Source organism: Coffea eugenioides, chromosome 11, assembly GCF_003713205.1.
Source record: "Coffea eugenioides isolate CCC68of chromosome 11, Ceug_1.0, whole genome shotgun sequence".
Lineage (NCBI taxonomy): Eukaryota > Viridiplantae > Streptophyta > Magnoliopsida > Gentianales > Rubiaceae > Coffea > Coffea eugenioides.
Window position 1 is genome coordinate 35,049,498 of NC_040045.1, and position 13,057 is coordinate 35,062,554.

Genomic DNA, 13,057 nt, shown 5'->3' on the forward strand with positions numbered 1-13,057 from the left:
TACAAAATAAATTCTCTTTTTGTCGCTAGCCACTCGAAAAAGAAGAAGAAGAAGAAGAATTTCTTCCTTTCTTTTTTTTTTCTTCTTTTTATGCATTTTGCAACTAACATGTTGTCCAACGGTTTTCTCCTTCCCTCCCATATTCTCTCCTCCTCTCTCTGTTTCTGTTTCCGCGTCACAGCTCTTCACATTCTCATCATTCTTCGATTTTCGACTGACCCCATTTTCTTTCTTCGATTATTTCCCACATTTCAATTTTTAAAAGCTCTCAAGAATCCAAAATCATCATTTTATCAGACCACGTTTTTTCTTGCCATCCCCAAAAAATAATTCAAGAATAACAGAATGGCAACTATGGAGAGCTTGATTGGGTTAGTAAACAATATCCAAAGAGCCTGCACTGTATTAGGTGATCATGGTGGTGGCAGTGAAGGCATGTCCCTTTGGGAAGCTCTTCCTTCTGTAGCTGTTGTGGGTGGCCAGGTCACATTCATTTTTCTCATCATTTTAATCCCATTCTTGATTCTTTTTGAGTTCTTTTGTGATCCTTTTTATTAATCGTATTGACGGAATTTGTGATTTTTTTATCTGGGATTTGTTGGAAATGAATCAGAGTTCGGGTAAATCATCGGTACTTGAAAGTATTGTTGGGAGAGATTTTCTGCCTCGTGGATCTGGTATGCTTCTCGGCTGCTGTTTGATTTTCTTGCTAGTCCTTTTTGGTGTATAATCGTAATGGTTTATTTTGCATTATGTATTTTGTTGAAATTGATAACATTGAGTCTTTGGGATCATTATTAGGATTTGTAAGCAAAATTAACATTAGCTTGAGTGAATTTGTGAAATTTGGAGCTCATGGATGTCTTATATTGGTGGCCAATTGTGTTTACTTTTTTATGAAATGTACACGAAAAAATTGTATATTAACAGTACATTTTGCACTAAAATCTTACAAATACACTTATGATAAATAACTAAAATTGGTATTTGTAATTTAGATTCCAATTTTATGCGTTATATATTAAGTATAATACTTACTTCTGAGGCAGAATTTTCTTTTGGAAATGGAGTTATGGTGTTTAATGTTAAGCCATCATCCATCTCTTCTTAATTTGCAAGTTTTGAGCCATCATCCATCTCTTTTTGATTGCAAGTTTCCGTACATTATGTGTTATACTTTCCTAATAGTTGTCCTGTTAAATTTGAAGGTATTGTCACTAGGAGGCCTTTGGTATTGCAACTTCATAAGATAGAAGGACAGTCCGAATATGCTGAATTTCTCCATGCACCAAAGAAGAGATTTAATGACTTTGGTAAACCCAAAGCTAATACCCATCTCCAGGATCTTCCAGTTTCTTTGACCGGATTGATGTTTTGTAATTTAATTGGCCATTTCCATTGTTTGGTTATCCTTTAGATGTTTATTTCCCTATATGGCTCTCTCAATAATATTGGTAAAGTTTTTTCTTATATTTAGTCTAGTGCTTCTTTGAATTCTAAAATGGTCATTCTTTTATTCCTATGTTGGGAATGGGTGCACGAAATGTGTTCAAGCATTGCAAGAAATGATCTTGATCACAGATTTATGGTGATTTTATTTGTCTAATTCTTTTTATGTTGCATGTTATTGTCTGGTATTGTTTTGAGATTCAACATCAGATGATATTTAGAATAAAGTGATCATGTTGTTACAAATCTTTGTCATATTCTAGACATTGGAGGGGAAGGCCTAAGATATTTTTTGTCCTCCAAAAATTTGAGGGGAGAACTAATCAAAATATGTAAGGTACTTGTAGGAAGATGATACATAGTGCCAAAACCTTTGGTATATATATTCCTTGTTTTTTGTTCTATTGCATGAACTGTCGTAGTGGATGTCTAAGTGTCTTAACCTCACATTTTGCAGTATAACACCTCTCTTCTATTTGGTCATTACTGAAATTTCACTCAGGATTTGGAAGCTAAATTTGGCTAACAATGGGACCTATTCAGGATTATACAAATTTTCTTGGAGTTTTATATTTAAAGAAGACGGTAAATGTATTAGCTGGGGAATGAAAGGTAAAATTTCAGGCTTAGAACATAGATTAAAAATTGCATAGAACTAGGCACTTGACTGATTGTAGGCCATGGACAGAATTGAATAGAAGAAGAGAATCATTTTGATCAGACATGGGTAACGTCAATTATGTTGTCTTTACTAGAGTTAATTCAGCCTATAGATGCCTTGTGGTTGTGATATATTGATCATCCAACTAAATGTCAAAATATATTTGTTTCATTATACGAGAATAGTAAGTTGCACACACTTATGCTTCCTGATAATCGTGCAGACAATTCAAGACTGTCTTTCCCTTTTTTTTCCTTTTCAAAAGCTTTAGTTGTCACGATATCTGTATTATGAGATAGCTTCCATGTTAATGCAACTTGGAATGCTGTTTAATCTACCCTTGCATCACATCTGTCTATATGCAAGAGTGAGATACATGTCACTTATTGGTGGGCATTGTGTTCTTGTTGCAGCTGCTGTGCGCAAAGAGATTGCAGATGAGACAGACCGCATAACAGGGAAGTCTAAACAAATTTCTAACGTTCCAATTCACCTCAGCGTTTATTCTCCACAAGGTTTGTCTTCAGGCTTCTGCATTTATCCCTTCATTTTGGTCACAATCTACAGCTGCAAGAATACTGAACAAAAGCTTCCTTCATGTTGCCTTGTAACTTCTGTGATGAATTGTCAATCCCATAAAAAAGAGCTTTTTCTCTTTGTTTTTGTTGTTCCCTCTTTTGTCAAGCTTGAACCTAAAAAAAAAAAGGAGTGTTAACGTGTGCCTGGATAAGTTGAGAACAATTAGCAAACAAATAGCAGCAATTGTGTGGATTGAATTAAGTTTTACATGCATTTGTTGGCATTGTCCATTGAGAGGTTAGAGTGTATGTAGCACAAAATTTCACTACGAAGATGGATGTGTTGCGCTAGAAGTAAAATCATAAGTAGTGCATATAAACATTGTAAAATCCTAGGTCCTAGGTGTAGTATCAATTATTAAGGCTAAGTTAAGCTAGTCAAATTTGATTTTAAGGAACATGCTGTATGAATTACTTTCTGACAGAACACGAGTTCCAAGACTTGATGAAGTATTTGCAATGGACCATCTTGTGTCACTAATCTTTTTTATTTCTTTAAGAATCTCTTATAGTCGTGCAGTTCATTGTTATTCCATGATTCCTCAGTGTCACATCGTGTAACATAGTTTGTGGTACAGTCTCTGTCTCACTCTGAAATTCTTTTACGTTTCTGTTATTCCATGATTCCTCAATGCGACATCCTATAATCTAGTTTGCAGTATGTTGTCTGTCTCGCTTTGAAATTCTTTTATTTTGCTGTTTCCTTTGCTATTTTAAAACATACTTTTCTAAGATCCATGTTTTGTCTTACAGTTGTCGACTTAACCCTCATAGATCTTCCTGGGTTGACAAAGGTTGCTGTAGGTGAGAACCAAACACTTTTGCTTTAGGCACAGTTACGCTCTCAGACATTTGATGCACAACTTAACTGACATAATAAGTATTGACAGATTTTTGAAATCTTGCAGAGGGACAGCCAGACAGTATTGTTCAGGATATTGAAATGATGGTTCGCTCTTATGTTGAGAAGGTAAGGATGGTGTCCAACCTGCAACACCTATCAGTTTGGGCATTACAGTTGATTAAGTTTGAAATGATGTTTTGGTTATTTTTTCTTAAATGATTTCAGAACTAAGAGATATTAACATTTTATTTGGAGGATATTCTTGTGCACCATCATTAACCTGGTTGAAAGCCACTGACATTCTCACTTTGTCTCTACAAAGGTCAAAAATTTTCACTTTTTAGTTCAACTAGTGAAATATTCCTAGAGCCTGTAAAAAATGTCCAATGATGTACAAACATCCTTGTTATTTGTTTTTGGCTGTCAAACTTGAAGAAATTCGCAACCACTATCCTAACCAATAAGATAACATTCTGTAGGAAGTGAAGTGAATTTAGCAAGTGTCTACTTAGTTAGAGAAGTGTTTCTAATACTCTAGTCTAGGTGGCTCTACTGTGTTGTATGCTGCAGGAAGTGATCTACTGCTGTTGAAGTTTGAAAATTTGTATCATGCACAGCTAGTCAAAAGTTTGAATAATTTAAATTTTGTGTTCTTGACTTCAATTTTAATCTCAGCCTTTTGCTTTTGATTGATAATGAGAATAAGACTCCTAGGATTGTGCTGTGGTTGAAGGTGGACTTTATTTGAATCAACAAGAAGTAACAGCTTAATTAGCCTTGTACTTTTATGATGTATTTGAGGCTTTGAATGTTGTTCTTTTAGGACATTTGTCCAATCTATTAGTACTGCTGCATATTGGAGAGACTAGTAAGGTGTGCCAAGGTGCGGCTGGAGGGCTGTTGTGGATGAACCTTTATAATGTGTCCAGAAGTTTTGTGTTTTCCTTTCACTCAGGCTGCTAGGTTTAACGTGTACACTTTTGGTGGGATCTTTTTAGTTTGTTAAGGTGCAGATATACCTTCAACAAAGGATTCAAGGAGAATAAAGCCAAACTCCATGGCAGTCTTTTGCATTGTGATATTATGTTTGCTCCTGATTTGTATGACAGGATTATTTGGTGTGAATACTACTAAAACATGATGGTTTACATTTCAATATTTTTTCTTCCTCTTTGCTTTGTAATTTTGATGGAAACGTTTTCATCTACCACCTTGTTATCTTGATCTGGTTTTGAAAATTCAGAATCCAAGTTCTCTCATTCTTTCCTTTCTGTAACATTTTCAGCCAAACTGCATTATATTAGCTATATCTCCTGCTAATCAAGATATTGCAACTTCTGATGCCATAAAGCTCGCAAGAGAAGTGGATCCTACTGGTAATGGAAATGCTCTGTACTATTTTTCTTTTCGAGCAGTCTGCTGGATATACCAATCTTATTTCTCTTATTTTTGTACTTGTTTTTATTAAGTTTTGCTGAATATGCATTCTAGTCATTGAACTGGGATTGTTTCATTTTCTAGGGGAGAGAACATTTGGAGTATTGACGAAACTTGATCTAATGGACCAGGGGACCAATGCCTTAGATGTATGAATTCAAAGCATTTTTCTTCTTGGATGTTTACCATGGGTCATATCAACATCACTGGAATAAAAATCTTTTGCACATATTCATAGATATATTGTTCTTTGAGTCTTTTGACTCCTTCATACTCTTTAAGATGTTTCCTCTTTGGATTCTTGTTTTTATCAATATTGAAGGTACTTGAAGGTAGAGCATACAGGCTGGTACACCCATGGGTCGGAATTGTTAACCGCTCACAGGCTGATATTAATAAAAATGTTGACATGTCGAATGCTCGTCGGAAGGAGCAAGAATATTTTCAGTCCAGCCCAGAGTATGGACACTTGGCCCATAAGATGGGATCAGAGTACCTTGCGAAACTTCTGTCTAAGGTTTGTTCTAATTTTTGATGCTACTGCAATTGTAATTTGACAGAAGGCTATACATTCAGAAATGTTCACAAGGCTTGTTCTCTTTTTCCGTGCATCAGCATTTGGAGACTGTCATTCGGCAGAGAATACCAAGTATTATTACTTTAATCAATAAGGCCATTGATGAGCTTAATGCAGAGTTGGATCGCATTGGCAGGCCTGTAGGCGTAGATGGTGGGGTAATGAAGGACATACACTAATTTTGGTAAATTTTACATGAAATCCTTCAATAGATTATTACTAATATTTAGGTGTTCTGCTCTGTTTATCAGGCTCAGCTTTACACAATCTTGGAACTATGTCGGGCATTTGATCGAATATTCAAGGAGCATCTAGATGGAGGGTAATTTCTGTTCTTCTGAACCTCCCAAAATGTTAGGAATGTGATATTTTGTTTCTTTTTACTGTTCTTGCATATTGATAAAGCGTGAATATAGTTTTCTTAACAGTGACTCCAGGTTTAAATTGTCATTAAAAATGTTTTTGATACTCTTGGTTAAGCTTCCACAGAACTATAGTATTGGCTGCTAAAAGTGAGATCTATACAAGTAGCTGACTATGCATCTGGCCTGTAACTAAGATTCATATGCAAGTTAAGAACACCTTTCTGACACAGTTCTCTGCTATTCAGGTGCTTGTCCTGTATGGAGCTTCACAATGATAACTTTTCCTGACTCTTGTATTTTTATTGTTAAAACTTTCTTGTCCAAGTTTTTTAGGTCAAAGTGGGCTGTGTATACAATGGATATATGGAAGGCCTGTTCCTTTTAGATATTTAGCTTCATTCTTCACTGTACTAAATCTTCTTCCTTGTCAATAGTTGCCTTCATACAAAGGTGAACCAGATGTTTAGCAAATGAAGAGCCATATGCCCTTTTCAATAAAAGCCTTTTAAATGCACTCTGACTCAATGGCCCTAAATGAAGGTTTTTCTCCTTCATTTCTTTCTTGTTTGGTAATGCATTTCTAGGAAGGATAGTTGCTTTTAGCTTACCTAATTTCAGATGCTTAACCTGTCTAAGAGCAATAAAAAAGTTGCACAAACCAATTTGTTCCTCAGGTTCTTCATGATTGGTCTAGTTGGAACCTTGTCAATAATTGAAATTTCACCAGAAAAATTGATCAATTAACAGTGTCCATATCTCTGGAAGTTTAATACAAGTTATGGAGGCATTTTGCTAACCTTCTCCTTTCTTAAATTTAGTTTATTATAGATGAAAATCTTGTGTGACATTACACTGGCACATTAAACTTTGGGGAAGAAGATTCCTGCGTGGTCGTGTATAACTTAGGTGGTATAACATTAGTTTATGTTGATTGGATTCCTTTCTTTTTAAGTTTCTCTACTAAGAATGTTAGAGGATAACATATGTCTTTCACAGGAGGCCAGGGGGAGATAGGATATATGCTGTCTTTGATCATCAATTACCTGCTGCAATGAAAAAGCTTCCCTTGGATCGTCATCTCTCTTTAAGTAATGTTAAAAAAGTTATCTGTGAAGCGGATGGTTATCAACCTCACTTGATAGCTCCTGAACAAGGATACAGAAGACTCATTGATGGTTCTCTTGGATATTTCAAGGGGCCTGCTGAGGCTTCTATTGATGCGGTAACATTGCATTCGCTTTAGTATTTCTTAAATTCCCATTAGGTGGTACTCGTGAAAAATTTTCAGACTATGTATGTGAAAAAGAGATTAAATGATAATTTCTCCTCAAATGTCTAAAGTATGCTGAGTATAATATCCTCTACTGCACCAGCAATTAGTTGTTTATAATAACCCTATGACATCAGTTTGAATTAAGACCTTTTAGAATAAAGCTATTTAGTAAATGAGGTAGGTTGTTGATGCAATGTGGACACATTTTAGTAGCCTCATTACCTTTTTTGGATAAGAGACCAATAGCTTGTTCTAGTTATACACAGCTGTCCCTACTTACTGGTGATTTTTTTTGGTGTGTGTGTTTTGGCAGGTGCACTTCGTTCTGAAAGAACTTGTGAGGAAGTCGATTGCAGAAACCCAGGTAAGAACTTTTACTGACAATATTTGACCAAGTTAACAAACTTGTTTATGGTATGAAATTGCTTCGTCCAGGCTTCTCTTTTTTTTAAACCAGAAATTTATCTTATGCTACAATATGGAGGTTTAAGTTTGAAGACTGTGTTTTAGATGTATTAATATAAAAGTTTGGTATCTGTCAGTTTTGCTAATCAAATTTGTTAGGATTTGGGAACTTTGGCTCTAAAATTTGGCACGAAGGCTTCCATGCAAAAGGTTTTTGATCAAATTTTGACTTTCCTTGACTGTGTCTGAATTTCTTAGTGTGAAATATGCACGTTAGCATTAGATTAATCAGAATTGTTTTCCGTCTGGTTCTTGATAGTTTCCATTTTTTCTTCTCTTCTTGGAATTTTGAGTTTAAGGAGAAGAAGAATATCAACGACATGGAAATAAGAAATATTTGAAGGGGTTTGACAAAGAAAAGGGAAGAATATTTGGCGTTTTTCCTTTCATGGAAAAGATATTACATCTTTTTCTGGATTATGTAGCTCACCCCAAATAGGTACCATATTAGGATTTATGAGCTTGATACAGTATAATCTGCTATGATTCCTGCTGATATCCATGTGACGGTGCTTGACTTTGCATCTTCAATATAAAATATTTTCTTACTTCTTTTGAAGTTCTGATTTCCTTAGCTATGTCTATCTGATAATATGCAGAGGCCTTGCTACTACACCCTCCATCTTTATTTTTCCTCCAGAGTGTAGCTGGTATTAGACTTTTGTGTGCAGCCATGTTCTTCATGCTTTTAAATATCAATACTGCATGATTCATGAGTAATATACTTAAATTGACTTCTGTTGAACTATAATGGAAAGACAATGTTCAGCTACGATTAAGAGTGTAATTTTTTCTCGAGAAGTTTATGTTTTCACTTCTAATTGATCTTCTCTGTGTACTTGCTGCTGGGAAAATGCTCTTGCACTAATAACTTACCGTATTTGCCCCTACAAGGTGATGAACATTGTTTAGTTCCTTTAATGTCACTAGGAGTTGAAACGATTCCCATCACTTCAATCTGACATTGCGGCAGCTGCCAATGATGCACTTGAGAGATTTCGTGATGAAAGTCGCAAGGCTGTATTAAGACTGGTTGAAATGGAGTCAACTTACTTGACAGTTGAGTTTTTCCGGAAGCTACAGATGGAGCCAGAGAAAAACCCAAACAATACAAATCCCCCAAATTCAAACTCAAATCAAAATGTTGATCGGTACACAGACAACCATTTAAGGAGAATTGGTATGCTTGTTACATTGTTCCTTTTTACAGTTGCCACTCACGTCTAGTGTTAATATCCACATAGTTAGCTTACTCTGCAAAAATATTAAATCTTTAGAACGAATATTCAGTTGACTTAGAAACATGGGGCTTTACTGGAAGAGTTGTGCCTGCCAATGAGATATAAAAAGATGTTGGAAATGGAAGGAAGATCACTTCCCACTTGCCAGGGCTAAAGTACTTGAAATTTAGCAATCAGAAAAAAGTCTTTTGAGGAATTGATACAGGGAAGAATAGATAGAAGTGAGAAAGAGAAGATAGAGGAGGGGAAGAGATGGAATCTAGAAAGACGCCTTCTACGAGTATCAGTATTGCAAAATTTCATTTCTGACATCCATTAGTGTTTTACTATAGCAATTACACCATTTCATGCGGAATTCATTTAACAAATGAAAACACTTATATACCATTTACATTAGCAGTTTACTAGTATTTTTTTTTTTTTAAGTATGTGCTTGTTTTCCGAGATGTTTCTGCAATGCACCATTATGAACTGCATAATTCATCCAAATAAAGAAGATTGGTACTAGTCAAATTGAGCATGATGACATTGAATTACAAGGGAAAAAGAAATTCCATGTATCTTAATTTATTGGTCAGCTTTGGCCTTGGAAATACCTAGGCTCACCTAATACATTTTTGATGCTTATTGGTTTCATAAAGTGTAGTTAAGACTACTATGGTATTACTTATCCATATCTTGTATTCGACAAGTATTGTTGTCTCAGCTTCTGCCTCCCCTGGACCAAAAAATAGAAAAAGGAAAGAAATTCAGTTTGAGTGCCGATGTTTTATAAATGCAATAATTTTGTATTCATCCATTCGTTTAGTTGAAAGTATACAGTCCATGGACTCATCTGGTGAAAAAGTACGCGGAATTCGTTTGAACATGTTGTTTCATCTCTACCAGGGTCAAATGTTACTGCTTACGTAAACATGGTTTGTGAGACCTTGAAGCTTACCATTCCCAAGGCTGTGGTTTATTGCCAAGTCCTACAGGCAAAGCGAGCACTGCTGAATCATTTCTATGCTCAAATAGGAAGGAGGGAGGTGAAGTACTCTGGACCTTTCACTAATTTTACTGATACACTGCAAATTCCTTTGTTGGCATGGTCTTTTTGTTGACAAGATTTCCATACTAAGGTTTGAAATAATAACTGAGTTCACTTGCGGTGCATGTATTTTCAGAAGGCACAGCTCGGTAAAATGCTGGATGAAGACCCTTCACTTATGGAAAGAAGAGAAGCTCTAAGTAGAAGGCTTGAACTTTACAAGTCAGCAAGAGATGAAATTGACTCGGTAGCGTGGAAGTGAAGATCTGCATAATCCAAGTTGGAAAACAGAGAAACAGGGTGCAGTGTGCTTCAGGTTAATCATTTCAATCAAAAATGGAAATGATCTGTATTCTTATTCTTTTTGTCGTATAATCCATGTGGAGGTACATGAACTCCAGGATAATGGGCCTTATCTCAAGTTGGCAGCCATGGTTTATTTCTGCATTCTTCAATTCTTTTATTTTTTCTGCTAGGCTTTTTCTGAAAGATGACCACTCAATTGATGATGGACTATTATTCAATTAGTGGATCGTTGTGTTATATTTTTCCTGTTGCCTATTACTGTCCCTGGCAGGTGTTAGGCACATTCTTTTGCAACTTATTCAGTGCAATCTTTGTAACAACTTGTTGTCGACAGTGTACACTGTAGACAATTCGACCAGGAAGGTGAACGCCTCAGGTTTTTGGGGCAGTTAACCATTGGAAATACAACTGCTTTATATGATTTTCAACTGTTCTTCAAATTCAACAATTCACAGGAATGGCTCTGTAAATTATGGATCTGGATGTTCAATGTATGAAACTTGTTCTGCACTCTCTGGAATAGTTGAAAACACCAAACTGGAGAGTCTCCTGGATTTTGATCTTACTCGAACCCCTAGAAAAGCATGAAACAGTTGCATAACTAAATTGTAGCACAAAGATTTTAAACAGCCATATTTGAAGTCTTGAAATTCTAAAGCAATGCATTAATTTTGAAATCTCAAGTGGCAAACTAGCTGTCAAATGCCAAGGAGGACAAACTATCCATAACAAATTTAGGAATATTAATGCAGCCAAACGCAACTGGTATCCAAGTCAAACGCACTTAAAAAATTGATAGCTCAGAATTCAGATCTAAACACGGGTGTAAAGCTGGCAAATTTCCATTTAAAAATCATAAATCAATGAGAAGATTTATTTAGGCTGGTCATTGACAATCAAAGTCTATAACACTATAACTTTCTCCTGTCTAATTCGATATTTTTGCTTTCCATCCAAATCAGGGAAAGAAAGATACACAAACATAATTGCAGATGGCTTCGTTTGATGTTCGAGTTAAAGATGCTTTGAGTTAAAGATGAACAGGTATGGTAAAATCTGAAGAGGAAAGTTTCCTGCTACACGTATGGTAAAAATGCTAATACCCGTTGCTATTCTGCAATTCATGAAGCATATCGTTTATTCTATAATTTTAGGCTTTCGCGAGTCCCGCTCTCTATTATCTCCTACTTGGAATTCATTAACTGGTGGCCCTCGGAGATGACAAGACAACCTCTCCTTCCATATTTTGCATTTAAAGGGTTAAGCATCGTCGACTTTCTTTCAAATTCTAGACTTTTTTAGAGTGTTGGATTTGGTTCACACCAAGGAAGGAAGTGGTACTAGTGATTTTGTTATGATATCCAATCTGGTTCATCTAAGATTCCTAGCTCTCAGGATCCACACAGAGGAAATTCCATCACATATAGGGATACCCCAGAATCTGGAAACTCTCATTCTAAATGGAAAAATGAAAGAAAGTTGTGTTTCCGAAGACCCTGCACTCAAGAATTTCTTGATGGCTCTTTCCAGCTGCACAATTTGAAAATTCTTTTGACACCCTATCTAAGGTTTGGGAGCCGTATGGAGAAGATCATACTGAGTAAGCTACCTGGTCTCCGAAAATTGAAATGCATAGTCACAAATTCATGGGATGATTCAGAGAACTGCAACCAATTTCCAGTACTTGATGTCCTAAATCATCTTGAATCGCTCAAGGTATCTTTTGCAGGCAAGGCATCATATCCCTGTAAATTCCATTTCCCTTTAAACCTCACGAAATTGACCTTATCGAATCTTCAGCTGCCATGGGATGAAATTTCAAGCATTGGGTACCAAACCTTGAGGTTCTCAAATTGCTACAGGAAGAAATTTCTTCCCTGCCTTAAGAAACTTGTTGTTCTAAGATGTAAGAATCTTGAGATTTCTCCTTCTTTAGGAGAAATTTCTACTCTGGAATTGATTGAGATGAAATGGTGCAATCCTTCTGCAACAGTATCTGTCAAGCAGATTTTGGAAGAACAACTCGAAATGGGAAATGAAGAGCTCAATGCCTCTGTTGTTGATTGATAGGGGGCCTTCTTTTGTGGGGTAAGTTCTGGATGATGTGATTTTGCACCATTTTTGTTGAGGATATCCCTGAGCTATATTTCCTTTGACCATAGTCATTGTAAATATTCATCTTTATTCCTGCATGGAGTGTAACATAATTGTGATATTGTATTGTATGTTGTTGCCTTGCGGATTCTTGGAAATGGTATACAGGCATTAAAGACATTCCTTGAATTAAATATGCTTACTTATGTACAACTTACTATTGAATCCAACTTCTTTGGTGGGGCAGAAAGGAAATTACTATTGGATCCAAATCTCTCGACATATCAGTCGCGTTGATGAGATGAAATATTTAATATTCTAAAAATTATTAAAAAAAATATGATAAACAATAGTAATAAAAAATTAGCAAAAATAATAAAAATTCGAGTTGACATGGGATGATTCGGGGTGATTTGGCCGTTTCTATTCCTCTCAGAGACGTCTCGGCCGAGCTCCTGATGACTCGATTGAGTTCTCGACGGTCTATTATCTCGGAGTCATTTCGTCCCGGTATCAGAACGAAAAGCCGCGACTGAGTCGTCTCGATCTCGGCCGAGTCCTTGAACCATTTGGTATACCCCGTTACCACAGATAAGACCACCAGTTTTACCTACAACAGTAGAAGTCTAAATGGTATCACAGACTCCCCATTATGTCCAACATAAAAATAAGAAAAAAGTATTTCAACTCAATAACTTCTCCGAAAAGGAAAAAAAAATACAAAAAAAAAATTATAG

General features: G+C 36.0%; 1 protein-coding gene across 1 annotated transcript; it reads left to right on the forward strand.

The window, feature by feature from the left end:
• The first annotated feature begins 174 nt into the window (after positions 1–174).
• Positions 175–10,242, forward strand: LOC113753849 (dynamin-related protein 1C-like). The gene is made up of 16 exons (XM_027298112.1): positions 175–483; positions 614–677; positions 1,209–1,313; positions 2,524–2,625; positions 3,442–3,492; positions 3,597–3,658; positions 4,818–4,908; positions 5,054–5,118; positions 5,292–5,486; positions 5,585–5,704; positions 5,798–5,868; positions 6,908–7,133; positions 7,498–7,548; positions 8,580–8,829; positions 9,779–9,918; positions 10,057–10,242. Exons 1-16 carry the CDS (start codon positions 346–348, stop codon positions 10,180–10,182), a joined length of 1,857 nt encoding a protein of 618 aa, XP_027153913.1. The 5' UTR covers positions 175–345; the 3' UTR covers positions 10,183–10,242.
• The last annotated feature ends 2,815 nt before the right edge of the window (positions 10,243–13,057 follow it).